At 37.1% G+C, this 16053-nt stretch overlaps 1 protein-coding gene across 1 annotated transcript in view; it reads right to left on the bottom strand.

The window, feature by feature from the left end:
- The window catches only part of MAMDC2 (MAM domain containing 2), a 1373080-nt gene that overhangs the window by 165556 nt on the left and 1191471 nt on the right, over positions 1-16053 (bottom strand). The window contains exon 11 of the mRNA XM_044064367.1: positions 9158-9310. Coding sequence (XP_043920302.1) covers positions 9158-9310 — 153 coding nt within the window. The remainder of the gene's footprint in view (positions 1-9157; positions 9311-16053) is intronic.

Genomic DNA, 16053 nt, shown 5'->3' with positions numbered 1-16053 from the left:
GCAAGGGCAGTTAGCTTAGTACTAATCTATGAAACTATGAAACTATCATGCCAGGTCATTTGGTGAAGCTTATGGAGAAGTTTCTCCTTCTGCAAATGGTATCCAAAATAAAATTATAGAAATAATGGCATCAGGCAATAGGGTGACACCTTTTCCACAACAAGAAAGTGGTGTGCAACAAGCAAAAAATAAAAAAAAAAATGCATTTATTTCTACATTCAATGCCCATAGTAAAAATATAATGGATATTATTAATAAAAATTGAGCATTTATTAGAACAGTTACACAGCTAATAGAAAAAATTGGTAATTTTCCTGATTTTGTATTTAGGCGGGATAGCAAACTTAAAGATTCATAACCCAGAGGCTCCCTTCACTCTGGAATAAAATCCCAGTCCAGGTTAGGCAGAGTCCCACACTGACTCTCTTCAAGAGGAATCTTGATGAGTGGATGGGAGATCATAGGTTTACCCCGGCTATCACTTCTGTGTCACTGTTAGACAGAGGCACAGTACACTAACCTCAAAAAAAGGCATAGCAAAATTAATTTAAAATGGGTGGCGAAAGCCAAACACACTCTGGCTAGGCTTATAAATGCCCTAGGGCAGATAGCCTAGTATGAACCTATGAACCTAAGACTGGTGTGACGGTTTATCCCTTTTACATATGCAACTTGTGCAGAAAATGACAAAGTGTGGAATGTGTTCACAGTGCAAGTTTAGTTTGGAATGTAACCAGGTGCACTTGGGTTCCAAGTGTATTATAGTTTTTGGTCATTTTTCTTGCCAAACAGGAGTGGTTGATGCTGCAAAATGCAGCTCTTGTCCTGCATATTATTTGGGAAAGACTGAGCGAAAATTTAAACAATGGGTGCATGAACACATTTATGATATGCATACACGTAGAGAGACCAGTGCTTTAGTTAAACACTTAAAGGAATTCTCAAGCCATAGTTTTAAATTTGTCATACTGGAACAGTTGCAAAAAAAACGCCAGGGGAGGACCATGGGGTATTTTTTTTAGAACATAGAGAGTTGCAGTGGATTTTACACTTGAATGCATCTGCTTATCCAGGATTAAATGATGTAGTGTCTATTTCTTGCGAGTTAAAATTAAAACTTCTGCCAGTTGTATATAAATATTTATATAAATGTTTTTAAAATGTATTGTTAAAAGTATTTCCTTTTAATATGTTGTTGTTTTATAATGCTATGTCTTTAAGACTCAATTGGTTGGGTTGGGAGTTTGTCACATGATTTTTGAATGTCTGAAGAAGACTGGTATTTTCTAGCCAAAAGTGCTTAATGGAATAAAATTTTAAAAGGTGTGTTTTAAAATAGTGTGTTTCTTGCGAATTCTGCCTTCTGGATTATTACTATTTTCTCGACTGCCATATGGTCAAACCCATATGTTCAAACTTTTAAAACTTCAAACGTGTTAAGGAAGATCTCTGTTCAGTGCAGAAAGGGAAGATTTCCCTTTTCTGCACTGTAGTGCGGTGTTGGAGTTGGCATATTTAATGAGCGGGGGGGTGAGGGGTGCAGGGGTCTTGCCCCCCTTCTTACAACCGTTAGGTAGTTTTTTTTTTTTTGGTGTTTTCGAAATTTTAAAAGTTCGAACATATAGCATTCGAACTTTTAAAGTTTTGATAACATAATATGAACTCTTCGAAATAATTATGAAAACATTTAAAATAACTGAATCGGATAAAATGTATAAAAAGGGGAAACTACTGTATTTGTTCACTATGCACTACTTTTTTGCATCAACTAAAGCTATAAGAAATATTTAAAGTGTTGGCAAGTGTGTGCAGTATTACAGTGGAGTTATTTTGCAAAGTGTAGTCATTTCAAAGAACATTTTGCAAATAACAGTCCAAGGGACTATTGTGCATCTGAATATTATTACAAGTACCTGGTGTGTGTACATATTCATACATAATTACAAGGGCAAAGATTGCATTGTGTTTAAACATAATTTGTTGGCATGGCAGAAGGATTTTGTAGACCAAATCCTCTTGGATAACAATATTGCAGAAAATTGGAAAGTGTTTGAGCAAGAGTACGATATTTTCATACAGGCTGCTTTTTCTGACAAAGACACACATACAAAAGCATTAATTCTGCTTAATTTAGCTGGTTCAGAAGCCATTGTATGCACCTGCTGTGTTTGCAGGGGGGAGGGAGAAGACCACCATATTGTAGTACGGACTGAAATGTGGGAAGAACCTGAGTGCTTAAAATGTCAATGTAGAGGAATGTGTAATCCCCAAACAAATATTACAATGGAAAGGCACTTATTTTACACTAGAGATCAAAAGCCTGGTGAAACTTTTACAGCATATATAACTGACTTGAGAAATAAGGCTAAAACGTGCAGATTTGGTGATATAAGAGATGAGTTGATAAAAGACAGGCTTGTGTGTGATATTAATAATGATGCAGTGAGAAAGATTTTGCTTCAAGATAGTGATTTAACTTTAAACAAGGCCATTGAGATTTGTCAGATATATAAGCTTACAGAAAAGCACAAGCATATGCTTACAAATGAGAAAAGCATGCATGTGGCTTCTTCTAGTGCCAGTGTAGATAGTATGCAGCATGAGGTTAAAAGATACAGGTCTAAGGGTGTGGCCATTCCGGAAAAACTCAGAGCAGTTTCAGTAACACTCAGGACACACACAGTAAAACAGAAGTATAAATGAAAAGGGTACTTGGTTGCTTCCAACTCTTAACACCAACTACAAACCAACAAAGTTAGCTGCAGTGCCAAACTTTGTCAATTGTCATAATTGTGGAGGTACTGACGAACCTAAATAAGAAAAGTGCTTACCTTTTGGTCAGCAGTGCCATTCTTGTGAAAAGTAGAAACATTTCAAAAGACTCTGTAAATCAAATGAGGCTCATTCTTTTATTAAAAGAGGGCATTCAAAGAGGCAAGTTGATCAATTAGAAAGCTGCAATCCTACTTTTTATGTTAACGGTGTGTCTTTGCTTGGTGAACCAGTCAATGCAGTAGATTTATGGGCAAAAAGTCAAATCTTTTGTACTATTTGGATGAATGGGAGACCTGTAGAGTTCAATGTAGATACTGGTTCAAAGTGCAATGTTATGTAACCAGAAACGTTTGCTAGAGTAAGAGCTGGACAAAAACTTGATTTGGCAAAGTGTGCAAAGCTTGTTGCTTATGGTTGTGAAGAAATTCAAACCAAAGGCTCAGTAGTGCTTTTATGTTACTCGGCTGGGAACAGCTATGCCTTGCAGTTTTACATAGTCAAGAGACACGTACAGTCATAGGCCTCAGAGACAGTTTGAAAATGGGACTGCTTTCATTTAATAAAGAAGTCCACAATGTAAGCTTGAATAAGAACAGCTCAAATGTACCTCAAACTATTTTTTTTCTGAGTATGCTGATATTTTGAAGACAAACTAGGCAAACTCCCAGTTGTGTACTCTATGAAGTTAGACCCTGAGGTAAGCCCAGTTATCAGACCAGCACAGAAAGTTCAAGTAGCTATGCAGAACAGAATCAAAGCACAGCTAGACAGAATGGTGCGGCTAGGTGTAATTTGACAAGTAGAAGAACCAAATGAATTGGTATCTTTCATGGTAATAGCTCATAAAAAAACTCAGGTGATATTAGAATATGTATTGATCCAACAGATTTGAACAAAGCATTAAAAAGACCTCACCATCCTATGCGCGCAGTCGAGGAAGTTGCTACCTTCATGCCAAATGCCACTGTTTTTTCTGTCTTAGATGCAAAAGTTAATTTTGGCAAATTTTGCTTGATCACAAAACTTCATTGCTAACCTGAAAGGTACAGATTTCTGAGAATGCCACTTGGAATGAATTCTGCCAGTGAAGTATTTCAACATGCAAAGGAACAACTTTTTTTCTGGCTATCCATGTGCAATAATAGTAGATGATATTCTTGTAGGAGGCAATGGTGAAGTTGATCATGACAGAAACATCAAGAAAGTTTTGGAAAGAGCTTGTGAAGTGAATCTTAAGCTGAATCTTCAGAAATGTAAATTCAGGCTACAAGAAGTTACTTATGTGGGTCATTTGTTTACCAGTTCAGGCTTACTATCAGATCCTTCCAGGAAAACCGCAATTCTTGAGATGCCAGCTCCAGAATGTCCAAGCCCTACAACATTTTCTTGGCATGGTTAACTATTTAGGCAAGTTTATTCCAGATTTGAGTCAACTTTCAACACCGTTATGAGAGCTGACACAGAGAGACGCAATCTAGTCCTAGTTAGAACAGCACCAGAGAGTATTTGATGTCCTGAAACAGTAAATTGCCAGTCTACCTAAGTTAAGATATTATGATCTTCACAAACCGGTAACTCTTTCCTGTGATGCTACAAAGTTTGGTCTTGGTGCAGTCATTCTTCAAGAGGGCAGACCAGTAGCCTATGCATTGGGAATTCTCACCCAAACAGAGATGCAGTATGCTTAAATAGAGAAAGAACTCTTGGCAATTGTTTTTACAAGTTCGAAGTTCCATGATTATATTTATGGCCGACCTATCCAGGTAGGCACTGACCACCAACCTCTAGTCACAACTTTGAGAAAGCCAATGCACACAGCTCCTGCCAGACTGCAACGCATGATGCTCAAATTGCAAAAGTATGATTTCAATCTTGTTTACACAAAAGGCAAACTTCTTTTTCTTGCGGATACTTTATCCCAAGCACACAGAAAAACCACAGAACAGCATGTGAATGAGCAACCTGATTTTGAAGTCATTTAAGTGAAAAATTTTCTTCCACATGTCTTGATGAGCTTAGAACTCATACAGCTTCAGATCTATTTCTTCAGAAGCTCAACAACTTTATCAGTCGAAGATGGCCTTCAAAGCAATCTTGTTTACCAGTAGATGTACAGCAGTATTTTCCCTACAGAAATGAGATTTTGTCCTAAATTGGTATCATCATGAAAGGTCCAAAAGTGATTGTTCCAAAATCCTCATAACAAGAGTATATTAAAATCTTGCATCGTGGCCACCCAGGAACTGATTTGACCAAAATAAGGGGAAGAAGTCTAGTATTTGGTCTTCTATGTCAAGAGATATTGAAAAAGTACTTTCATCTTGTTCTGTTTGTAATAGTACAAAACAGCATCAACAAAAAAAAAATCCTCATAACAAGAGTATATTAAAATCTTGCATCGTGGCCACCCAGGAACTGATTTGACCAAAATAAGGGGAAGAAGTCTAGTATTTGGTCTTCTATGTCAAGAGATATTGAAAAAGTACTTTCATCTTGTTCTGTTTGTAATAGTACAAAACAGCATCAACAAAAAAAAAAACACTTCAATTAATCCAGATTCCTGACCTATCTTGGTCAACAGTAGCCACAGATATCTGAGTGAAATGGACAACACTATTTGCCATTAGTAGACTCTTATTCAAATTGGTTCAAGATTGACCTACTTCATAACCTAACTTCCAACAGTGTCATTACAAAGTTGAAAAGACTTTTCTGTCCATGGTAGCCTGCACAGAGTCATTTCTGACAATGGTGCACAGTTTACAAATCAGCAGTTCGAAAAATTTGCTGAAACGTGGGACTTTGTTCATATTACGAGCAGTCCTGAGTACCTACAGTCAAACAGCTTGGCTGAATGTGCAGTTCAAAGTACAAAACAGTGGTTCAGGAAATCCATATGTGACAATACCAATGTTTTTCTAAACTTGCTTTATCTCAGAAACATTCCTCGCGATAATCTATTTGGTTCACCTGCCCAGAGACTTATGTTGAGACAAACCAGAACCACATTACCAATCAGGAGCAATTCATTGGTTCCATGTGCTAAAAACAACAAAGCAGTGAAAGCCCAACTTCTGAAAAAGCATTTGTCCCAGAAGTCCTATTATGATAATACCAGCAAACCTCTCAATCCATTAAAAGAAGGGGAGATAGTGAGGATGCAGACAACAAAAGGTTATGATCAGATTGGACTTGTCAAAAGTGTGCGTCAAGAACCAAGATCATACATCACAGAATCGCAGGGAATGGACTTTAGGTGTAATCAGAAGTATTTACTACGAGTTTTCGAGCTAGTGTTACAGCATCTTGCCTGTAATAAAGACTCTAATTGTCAGAATGACTTATCCAATGATCTTGCTCAAGATGACATTCTGTCAGCTATCCCTGTTCCTGAGAATATCCCTGAAAGTCCTGAGGCAGAACATTTCCCAGAGACTGTCCCTGTTGCTAAACCCAGTCCTAACTATTACAGTACAAGATCAGGTCGCATTTCCAGACCACCTGGACATGAATGTTGTTTTGTTTATTATTGTCTGTATAATTTACATGCCTATTCCAATGTCACTGTCAATGTGAGACAACTTAGCAAAGAGGGAGGCTGTAGATTAGAGTGCGTGATGTACCTTTAAGAAGCATTCCAGTCAGTGGGAACATGCATATAAGTACTCAGCATGTGCAAGCAAGAGTGCCACTTTGAGTGAGCAGCCAGAGTGTAAGCATGTATCAGTGTAGCAGTCAGTCAGTCAAAGTTCAATGTTCTTGTCATCCATCCTGATGTGTTTGTGCGTAATAAACTACTTAAATGAACACCCAACCCTCATTGTCTTATTCAGCTACATAAGACAAGTGACACTTTTGACTGGGCTTTCTTCTCTTTTTACATTGCAGTGTCTACATTTCTTAGAACTGAACAAGAAAGAAGGAAAACGATCATCTGTTTACTTCAGTATCCTTATTGCACACAAAATAACTGAAAAATCTTTACTTTATAATGTGCAATAAATGTCACATTTTATAAATATACTGTTAAGAACAAAAACTGTTTTTACTTACAGATACCTCCTCCCCTCCTCTTCTCCTCTCCTTAATGTTCTTCCAAACATGACTGACTTGAAGTAGGGCATATGCTTTGGAGTCCCCTACAAATTTAGCAGTGTCACAAAAGTCCAATATTTCCAGGTTTTCTTGTTCTGCCATATTTCTTTGTAACCCCACATTTATTCATTATGTCTGAGTTGTTGATTTCTTCCTGTTGATCTCCAGCTCAGTCTCTGGTTCATTTCCAATGTACTCCTTGTTCTTCTAGTTGACATCTGTGCTTTTTCTGTCTCTAAAGCATTTTCCTTTATAACACTGGAAAAGGTTTCACTGACAAAGTCTATCAGCTTTATTATCAGAATAATAAGTATCAGAGCCCCCCTTCTGTTTGATAGCTCAATTGTTTGGGACAAATTTTTGTATTTTGTCCTTAGCATGTTCTGCATCAAAAAATGGCTTTAACCCTCCAGAAAAAAAATATTCTGAAGATAGCTGGATATAGTAGCTTGAATTTCACACATACTTCTCAACATTCCATGACTGCTGGAATAAATTCACTCCTTTTCTGCCTGGTGTACAGTGAATAATCATTTTCTACAAACACTCTACTTACTCCAACTTTTAGTACTTTGTCCTTCCGCCACTGCTTTGTCAGAATCAACTCTTTCGCTGGTAGGATTGTGTCTTTGCTATTAGAGGTCTTCTGCTTTCTCATATCCAGTTTTAGAGATTACACACAATGTGCCCTTTAAATTAACAACTCTTGCTGCAGAATACTAGGCCAGTTGCTTATTTGTGCTTTCATAAAATTAATACAGTCTGTTTCTTCCAGTTTCTTTCATACAGCAGAAAATCTCAGGTTTCCCCTACATGCTCTGTCTTCTAATTCTAACATTTTTTGAAACATCTCTTTTTAAGCAGTCTCATATTCAACTAGCCTTTTCATCATTTTAACCTCTGATTTTTGAAGTTTTATCAGCTCGTCTGAATATCTATTTAAAGCTTCTTCAATTTTTCCAGCCTTTTGTAAGTTGATATTACTCCTTCAGTGTTTTATTTATTTTAATCAGCTCTGAGCACATTTGACTTACTTTTCCCTCTAGATTACTGGAAGCAGGGTTGCCAGATTTCCAACCAGCCAGGTAGGGACAAAAAAAAAAAAAAAAAAAAAGGTCTTTCACGACAGAGTTCCACATTAAAGAACAGTAGCTCTGCACTAAACACGGAGCTTCTCGTGTTTAATGCATTGCAGTTCCGCATTCAACACAAGTAGCTCCGTGTTTAGCGATTTTTTGATTGGCCCGTATACCGGCATACGGGCCAATCAAAAATCGCTAAACACAGAGCTTCTCGTGTTTAATGCGGAACATTGCAGTTCCGCATTAAAAAGAAGTAGCTCCGTGTTTAGCGGTTTTTGATTAGCCCATATACCGGCATATGGGCCAATTAAAAATCGTTAAACACGGAGCTACTTCTGTTTAGTGCAGAACACAAGAAGCTCCGTGTTTAGCGATTTTTGATTGGCCCGTATGCCAGGTATACAGGCCAATCAAAAAAAAAACAAACCCCCCCCCCCAAAAAAAACAAAGCGGAGGCTGGCCGGGATTTAAACCGGCAGGGCGGAACTCGGGATCAGGCTGCTGATCTTGGGACAGTCCCGCCCAAATACGGACGTCTGGCAACCCTGACTGGAAGTCGTATCTTGCCCCTTAGCTGGAGCCTGAACTGCTTTTTGTTGAACAGCTGCAGAATTCTTCCCAGCCGGTGTTTTCTCCTCACCTTTTGTGATTGCTTTGCTTTCAGGTTCTCTATATTTCTTTTTTGCTTGCCTCCAAGCAGGGCACTTACTAGTCAGTAACTGAAATTTACCTAAACAGACAAATTCACCAACTCTCTTTTTTGTGTTTCTGTTTTCACACTGAAATAGCTGAAATTAAGCTGCCACTCATTGTGCTGCCATCCTGGAAGTTCTTCACCTTACCTGAGGTGGAAGTTCTTCACCTTACCTGAGGTTCCCTAGGGAAAGTTCAAGACTTGCATTACCAAGTCCTTGGTCTCTTTTAAACTTATTTTTTGTGAGGACAAGCATCCTACAGTCCTCAAACATATATGCACCAATTCTGACATCACTATACCACAGAGAAAAGGGAATATTCCAAGAAACAGCAATATTGTAAGTCTGGATTTTTGGCCTGTTTGGCCCACATTTCTGGACTTTCCTGTCAAACCAAATTTGCGATGCTTCATTTTTCTGTAAAATACAGTTTTACATAATTTCTCAGAAAAAGGTGTGTAGCCAGCAGTAACCATAGCAAACTAAGTGACACTGCAAACAGCAACTCACCTACCCCTGTGGTGTGGTCTCCCTGGGGACCAGTGAAAGAAGTAGGAGTTGAGCCTCTTGTTCTGTGCCAGCTGCTTCTGTCTCTCTTCTGTTGAGTGTAGCCACAGCCATCCACCTCAAATGTACATTCACCAGGATGGGACAGCCATAGACCTATAAAGCAGTACAAATATTATGGAACAGTTTCAGAGAAAGATCTAACGGCACATTCTGCATTAATGCATAATTTACACTGGGAAATTGCATTACTTACTTTATTACATAAATACTCCTGGAACCTTCCTACTAAGTTTTAGCATACAATCGTTTTGAACTCTGCTAAGTGTTTAAAATGTCCAATTCCTAAAAGTATAACACTTACTGCTCTTACTCTGAAATGGTACCCTGATATTGCTTGAGGTGTGACACAGTACATCAGACCTTACATAATTGTATTTAAATAAACAGGGATGTATGGTACAACAGTGCTTAAGGAAAGAGAATGACAAGAAGGCAATATTTGGAATATGCTCATCAAGAATATCACTGCTAAAGATGTTATTTATTTAAGCATCTATTTCTTTGACCTCTGTATGAAATGTTAATCATCAATATTCCAGAATCCATACTCACATCTAGGAAACTCTTAAAAGCTGTAAAAGTTTCAATACTAATACATGTAATCCTGAATGTGGTAGTGTTTGAGTACTGTATACACAATAAATACTGTACTCGCATAGTTTTCAAAATCCTGCCAGCAGTACTCTTGTTTAACAGAAAATATTATCTGTGCTGAAATGATTGCTGTGCAGGACTATAATCAATACTCAGGTGCATCAAGCTATCCTACATGATCTTTTGCTCTGCAGTTAAAAATAATAAAAATATTTAGCTGTCATTCAACTAAGTTTCAGAACAATTTGTGGAAAAAGATTAAAAATAAGATTAATTTGCCAGGATTCAAGGCTCAACTCAAAACTAGCACCCATAATCTCTGATCATTAAGACTTAAGATACTTAGAACTGTGATGATATGGGCAAGTGCCAGCTGGAGTTTTGTAAAGAATGGCATGTCCTTTGAATATCAAACTGATTTATACAAGATGCGTGTGTACAAATATATTAGAACTGTATATTATTTGTATATCAAACTGATTTGTAAAGATGCTTGTGCTGAAAAAGTACTTGTAAGGTTTGCTTGTGTTAGAATGTATCAATAGTCCACCCTGCTGAAACAAAAAGAAATGTACATGTATTACTGTAACTGTGAATTAAATATACAAGTTTTAATAGAGGATACTGGGACGGCAACCAGTAGCTGCGGTGGTGCAGCGGTAGCGTTTTTGTCTCACAGCAAGACGTTCTCCCATTCGATTCTCGGCTGGAGCGCCTTCTGTGTGGAGTCTGCATGTCCTCCCCACGGTTGAGTGGTGTTCAAAACACATGCGTGAATTGGCGTGCCTTCGTTGAAGGTTGAGCTGGCACCTTGGCACTGTAAAATCAACTGCCAATCATTAGCGGACTGGAATTCCGCTGTGGCGACCCCCTAACCGGGAAAAGCCGAAAGAAGAACTGGGACAGCAACCAGCTAGCTTACTTTAAGAAAAATAAGGGAAATGTAAATGAGCTGTTAAACCATTAAAGTGGTACCCCACAGTACTGAATAGGAATGGAGATGCTAGGTCTAGAGAAAGCCTTTGTTCATTAACTCAGTAAAAAGAAGGAAAGCCCCAGGCACTGCCATAAACATTAAGATGTGTATTGAGCCATCTATGCTAAATTCCTGTCTCAGCTTTAAAGTGGAATACTGTGAGAACAAAGTCAGGTGACCAGATGAGGTCATTCTGCCAGCCCTCTTAGAAATTATATTTTAGATATTACTCAGAGTATACAGTATTTTGTTTGGAACCCGGCTAGAAAGACTGCTCATGTATTTAATCTTGCCTTGCGGTAGTAACTAACTTCACTAGGGAACAGTAATTATTTTAGATTAGTCAGGAATATGGTGAAGCTTAGTTTGGATATTATTTTTCTTTATTTGTCCGAGTCTTTCCATCAATGTTCTTTTCAGTATTTCCTGTGATCTGAACTTTGTGGTTTACTGTGAATATATATTCAGTATTTTCATGTTCTTCTATTATTTATTATTAAATGTATTTAATAATTTTATTGTGGCTGGTTCTTGTAGAAAGTATCTAACCTTTGAGAGTACTTATATTTATTTGGTGACACTGTGTGGGCCATAACAGAAGGCCTAGCTGTCTTGGTCAACTACTATCATTCCCTGTGTGCTGTTAAGGGAAACTGTACTTGATGCAGAGAGGTCTGCATCTGGAAATACTGAGTACATCCATTTGTATTTCAACTGAACATCCCTCTCCAGTGTCAGTGGTGAGGATTCAGGTTCCTTGTTCACTGGCCCACTGTAGGGATGTCACATACTGGTGGCAGTACAGGGCATCACAAGAACCATTACAAATCCAGTGTATTATTAAATAGAAATATCTGAAAAAAGTATATTCTTAGTTGGTATCTGATTCCATTTAATGGTTCTAGTCATTTTGTACTTACTCTAGACTTTGAATCCTGAACCTGCTGATTTTACTGATGCAGTCTGAAAAATACATCATGTGACAAATTGTATGGTATATGGAAATAAAGAGAAAGAGAAGAAACATGTGACTAATGTCAATCTACAATAAAAATGTCTTTGGTACAATTAACTATAAGTGAAAGAATCTTGTTCTAGTGAAGCTATTTTAATTTGAGATATAGTATTATATCATTATCAGTATTCACACTGTACTTAAATACTACAATGAATAAATTAAACTGTTATTTCTGAACAGAAAAGCTACTCCCTAGCAGACAATATGGATTCATTTTGGCAGTGGATCTTTCCATATTAAATAGATCAATCTTTGTACTTGTTACACCATGATTATTTACTTCTGTATCTAGTTACCATGCATTCCTTTTACATATACGCAGCATGAGCAGGTGACACTGTTCATCTTGTGGCACTTTATTACTTTATTTTTTAAGCAAATAAATCATTACTTACTTAAAATAAGGAAAGAAATTGCTCATTATGATCTGAAAGTGCTGCAGCTTTCTGTTCATTGCCTTCCTGTAATTCATCACTTGTGATTATTAAGCAGCAAAACGGAGAGTTGAGGATTCCAGTTTGAAACAGCAATGAGTCTTGGTAATGTGACTTAATTTTTTAAATCCTTACCATGTAACCAGTTGTTCTCAGTAGTACACCACTGAGGAATGCAGTCACTATAAAGGGGGGGGGGTGTCTGTTGACAAAAGCAATTTGTTACTTGCTCAGTTTGAAGTATGACATTGAGACAAGTATTTTGAATATTTACTCTCTTGAAAAACAGAATGTTCCTGACTGCCTCATATGTTTGGTCTGTGCCTCATAAAACTTGTGGTTGTCTGGCAAATCAATGAGGACTGTAGTCACTAAATAAGGGGGTGGGGCTGGATGTGACAGAAAGCAAATTACCCTTTTGTCATTTACTCATTTTAAAGTCTGGCTTTACAGAAGTAGTGTGCATCTGTATGAAATAAGTTGGAATATTTATTCTCTGGTTACTGTTTAGTGAAACAAATGTGAAGCTGTTCCTGGTTTTTAACAGACATAATGTCCCTTACTGAACCTCATAAAATGTGTTTTTCTAGCAAGTCAATATGGAATATTGTCACTAAATAAGGGAGGGGTGGCTGTGGATAAAAGCAACTTACCCTCTTGACACTTTCTCAGTTTAAAGTCTGGTTTACTGGACTAGTATGTAACAGCAGAATGTGGAATATTTAGTTGTTGTTTATTGTTTATGTGAAACAAAATTGAAACTCTCTCTCATTTCCCAGAATGGACTTTACCTTAAATTTTTGGTTTGTTCCTCATAGAATTTGTGTTTTTTTCCTGGTAGTCACTGAGGATTACAGAAACTAAATAATGACAAAGACTTCATATTCTTCAGAAAACACATGCCTAAGCAACAGCAGCAGTTCTAGCAACTTTATGAGTATATAAGAACAATATTTAAAAATCTGTCCGTTTTTGAGACTTGGTTCCTGACTCTTGTGCTAAGAGGTTGAGAGGTATTTTTTATCACAGTCAGATGGAGCATACAAAACAGAGTAGCTATAACTGCTGGTAGGGAGGGAGGCTTGTGAATGAAAGTAACTTACCCTTTTATTTCATGAGTTAACTATGTAGCTTCACAGCACTAATGTTCATTTGTGTGAAATAAGTTGGAATACTTGGGCCACTGAGTACATGTGTGAAATAAACACAAAATACATTATTGCATCCATATTTACTTATTATTTATGCTTTACTGCAATCAAACATCTGATGTGTATACAGTTAATGATAGAGCTACAATGCTGGCTACAGGTGCTGTTTGTCATGATCAAGTTAAACAGCTATTAGTCTGCCTTTGCTAGTGTGTATTTATGTAATGCAAGGTGGAATACTTTACTCTGGCTACTTTTATCAAAATTAGACATCTGAGGTGTACACAACCATGCAGCTGCAATTACTGAATACAGCTACTGATGGATTATAATGTCAGCAGACTCAATGGTCTTAAATCAGGAAGGTTAAGATAAACAAACAGAAGCATTTATACACAGTTCAAGAAAGAAACTGTATGAGGGAGGTGAATATTCAGTGGTTTGAAGGCCACCCAGGGCCTCTGGTACACTTAATTCACCACTAGGTCTCAGATCAGCAGTGACAAAACTACAAAAGTATTTGTCTTCTGAATGACTGTTATGTTTAGCACATCAGAACAATACAAAACTTTTACAACTAAAACTATTTTGTCTTCTGACCATGGGTTCCTTTGAAGCTGTGAGCATTGAAGAGCAACCAAAATCACCCGTATTATAGTCTTTTACTAGCCCAGTCCATTTCCTGGTTTTATTTGCATACACCACTTGCTATAAAACAGCCCAAAATACGTTTCATCCCATCCATAAAGTATGCATCAATTTTGTTGTTTCTCCAAATTACTCTTTTCTTCAACACACTCTTTAAAACGTGCTCATAAATAGCCTGCTTACATCATTGTCACAACCCATTTCCTGTTTATCTAGCAATCCCCTGAATTACTATAATAAATATCTCATATTAGTATGCATTTCCATTATTACTAGGATAACACTGTGACATCCTTAGTATGTCTTGTTCCTGGAGTCCATATAATAATAAAGTTGTCATTGCTATTCCCATATGCAAAAGGGGAACCTTTATATTGAAGATAAACAAAAGCAAAACTCCACCCTTCTTAAGCTAAACATCTGTTGTACTAGCCTCTCCCTCTGCCAGTCAGCCCTCCACTTATGCTATATGAAAATTCCCCTTATTATTTTGGACTCGCTCTGTCACTAATGATAACATTATCAACTATGGTGTTCAGTGTTTATAGGGCTTACCAACAATTAAGCATCCAGCTTCTATACTTAAGCGACAAATTATCATGAACTTCACCTGTACCCAGACTATGATCTCTACTGGCATGGGAACACATGCCTGGTTTAATTGTAAATTAGTTTACATTTCTCCACAGAAGCTGTTTGCAAGCTCCTACTGTATTATTTTGATGTTTACAGGCTCAGGAATACACGTTTCTGCTTTGACACAATTATCAGCATTTCTTTCAAAAACTGCATTGCCTTTATCAGTTCACTAACTTCCCCATCACAAACCCAGCATTTCTTCCACACGTCTGATTATTTCAGCATATTATCAAGTACACACATTAATGCTATTCTTTTAAACACTGTAGATCAGCATTACGTCTTAGTTTCTCATATCACATAAATGTGTTTCTTCTTTTGCATTTTGGGTTACTGTTAGCTACAAAAAAGAGATTTATTTACATTATATCTGCATAATGACTAAACTTTATAGGATTTGCAGAAATGTTTAAATTTTTTATTGCTGCGTCCTACAAAAAAAATTATTCAGCCCAACCCTTCCACTGGATTCTTATTATTTTGTCTCCTGTTTCTATGAATCATTGTACATGATGAGCTTACTGTGACAGTGTCACAGTTTATTCTATTATATCAAAACAGTATTTAAAACTGTTCTGTCCATTCAACATCCCTCTATACTCTGCAATTACTTCCTACTTGTTATCATGTCTGCACCTATTTTTGATTAGAAAACAATAACCGGCATATCTTTTAACTCAGTAATAGTTCTCCTGTTTATTATACTATGAGTTTCCATTCTGTAAGCTATGTCTCCTCCCCTGTGCTCAGCATTTCTTTCATCCTAGTTGCAGGTTACCTTGGTGTCACATTTAGAGATGGTTAAGAACTTCAGTAATTTTCTTTTGCATTGTACTTGGAGTCTATAAGTTATAAATCTTCTGTTATTGCTGCAGGCTACAGATGTGACCCTTTCTCCAAGACCTGACCACTATAAGCAATTCTTCAAATTTATGTACTGCTAAAGCTCTTATAAATGTTACACATTACAAAGAGATAATTTTTATGCTAATGTTGCCCCTTGAATATTTTAATCAGTTAGTTTATTTGAATTCTTTTTCATAAGCTACAAAATGAAAAGTGCCCTACCTCCCACAGTTTTCTTAAATCAGAGTTAAGAAACCCATCCAGTTCCCGCATCCTGCTCTCTTTTCAGCATGACCATAAATTATCCAGCTGCCATGAATTAATACTACAATGGAAATAAGATGACAGAGCAACCGGAGTGCTCATTTTATCTCTAATCCCCAGTACATCTACCAATAATAATATAATTTGCTAAATTACAAGTTGCAGACAGAAGACTTCAATGCTGAAACTATCAACTCACTTAAACCACTCTGCTTTTGTGGGCTATTACACACCACTTACCTTTGTCTGTCAGTCTTACCTACAAA

The sequence above is a fragment of the Protopterus annectens genome, chromosome 2.part2, assembly GCF_019279795.1.
Source record: "Protopterus annectens isolate FY-2018-M chromosome 2.part2, PAN1.0, whole genome shotgun sequence".
In the NCBI taxonomy this organism is placed as follows: Eukaryota; Metazoa; Chordata; order Ceratodontiformes; family Protopteridae; genus Protopterus; species Protopterus annectens.
This window is presented reverse-complemented; position numbering and strand designations above follow the sequence as displayed.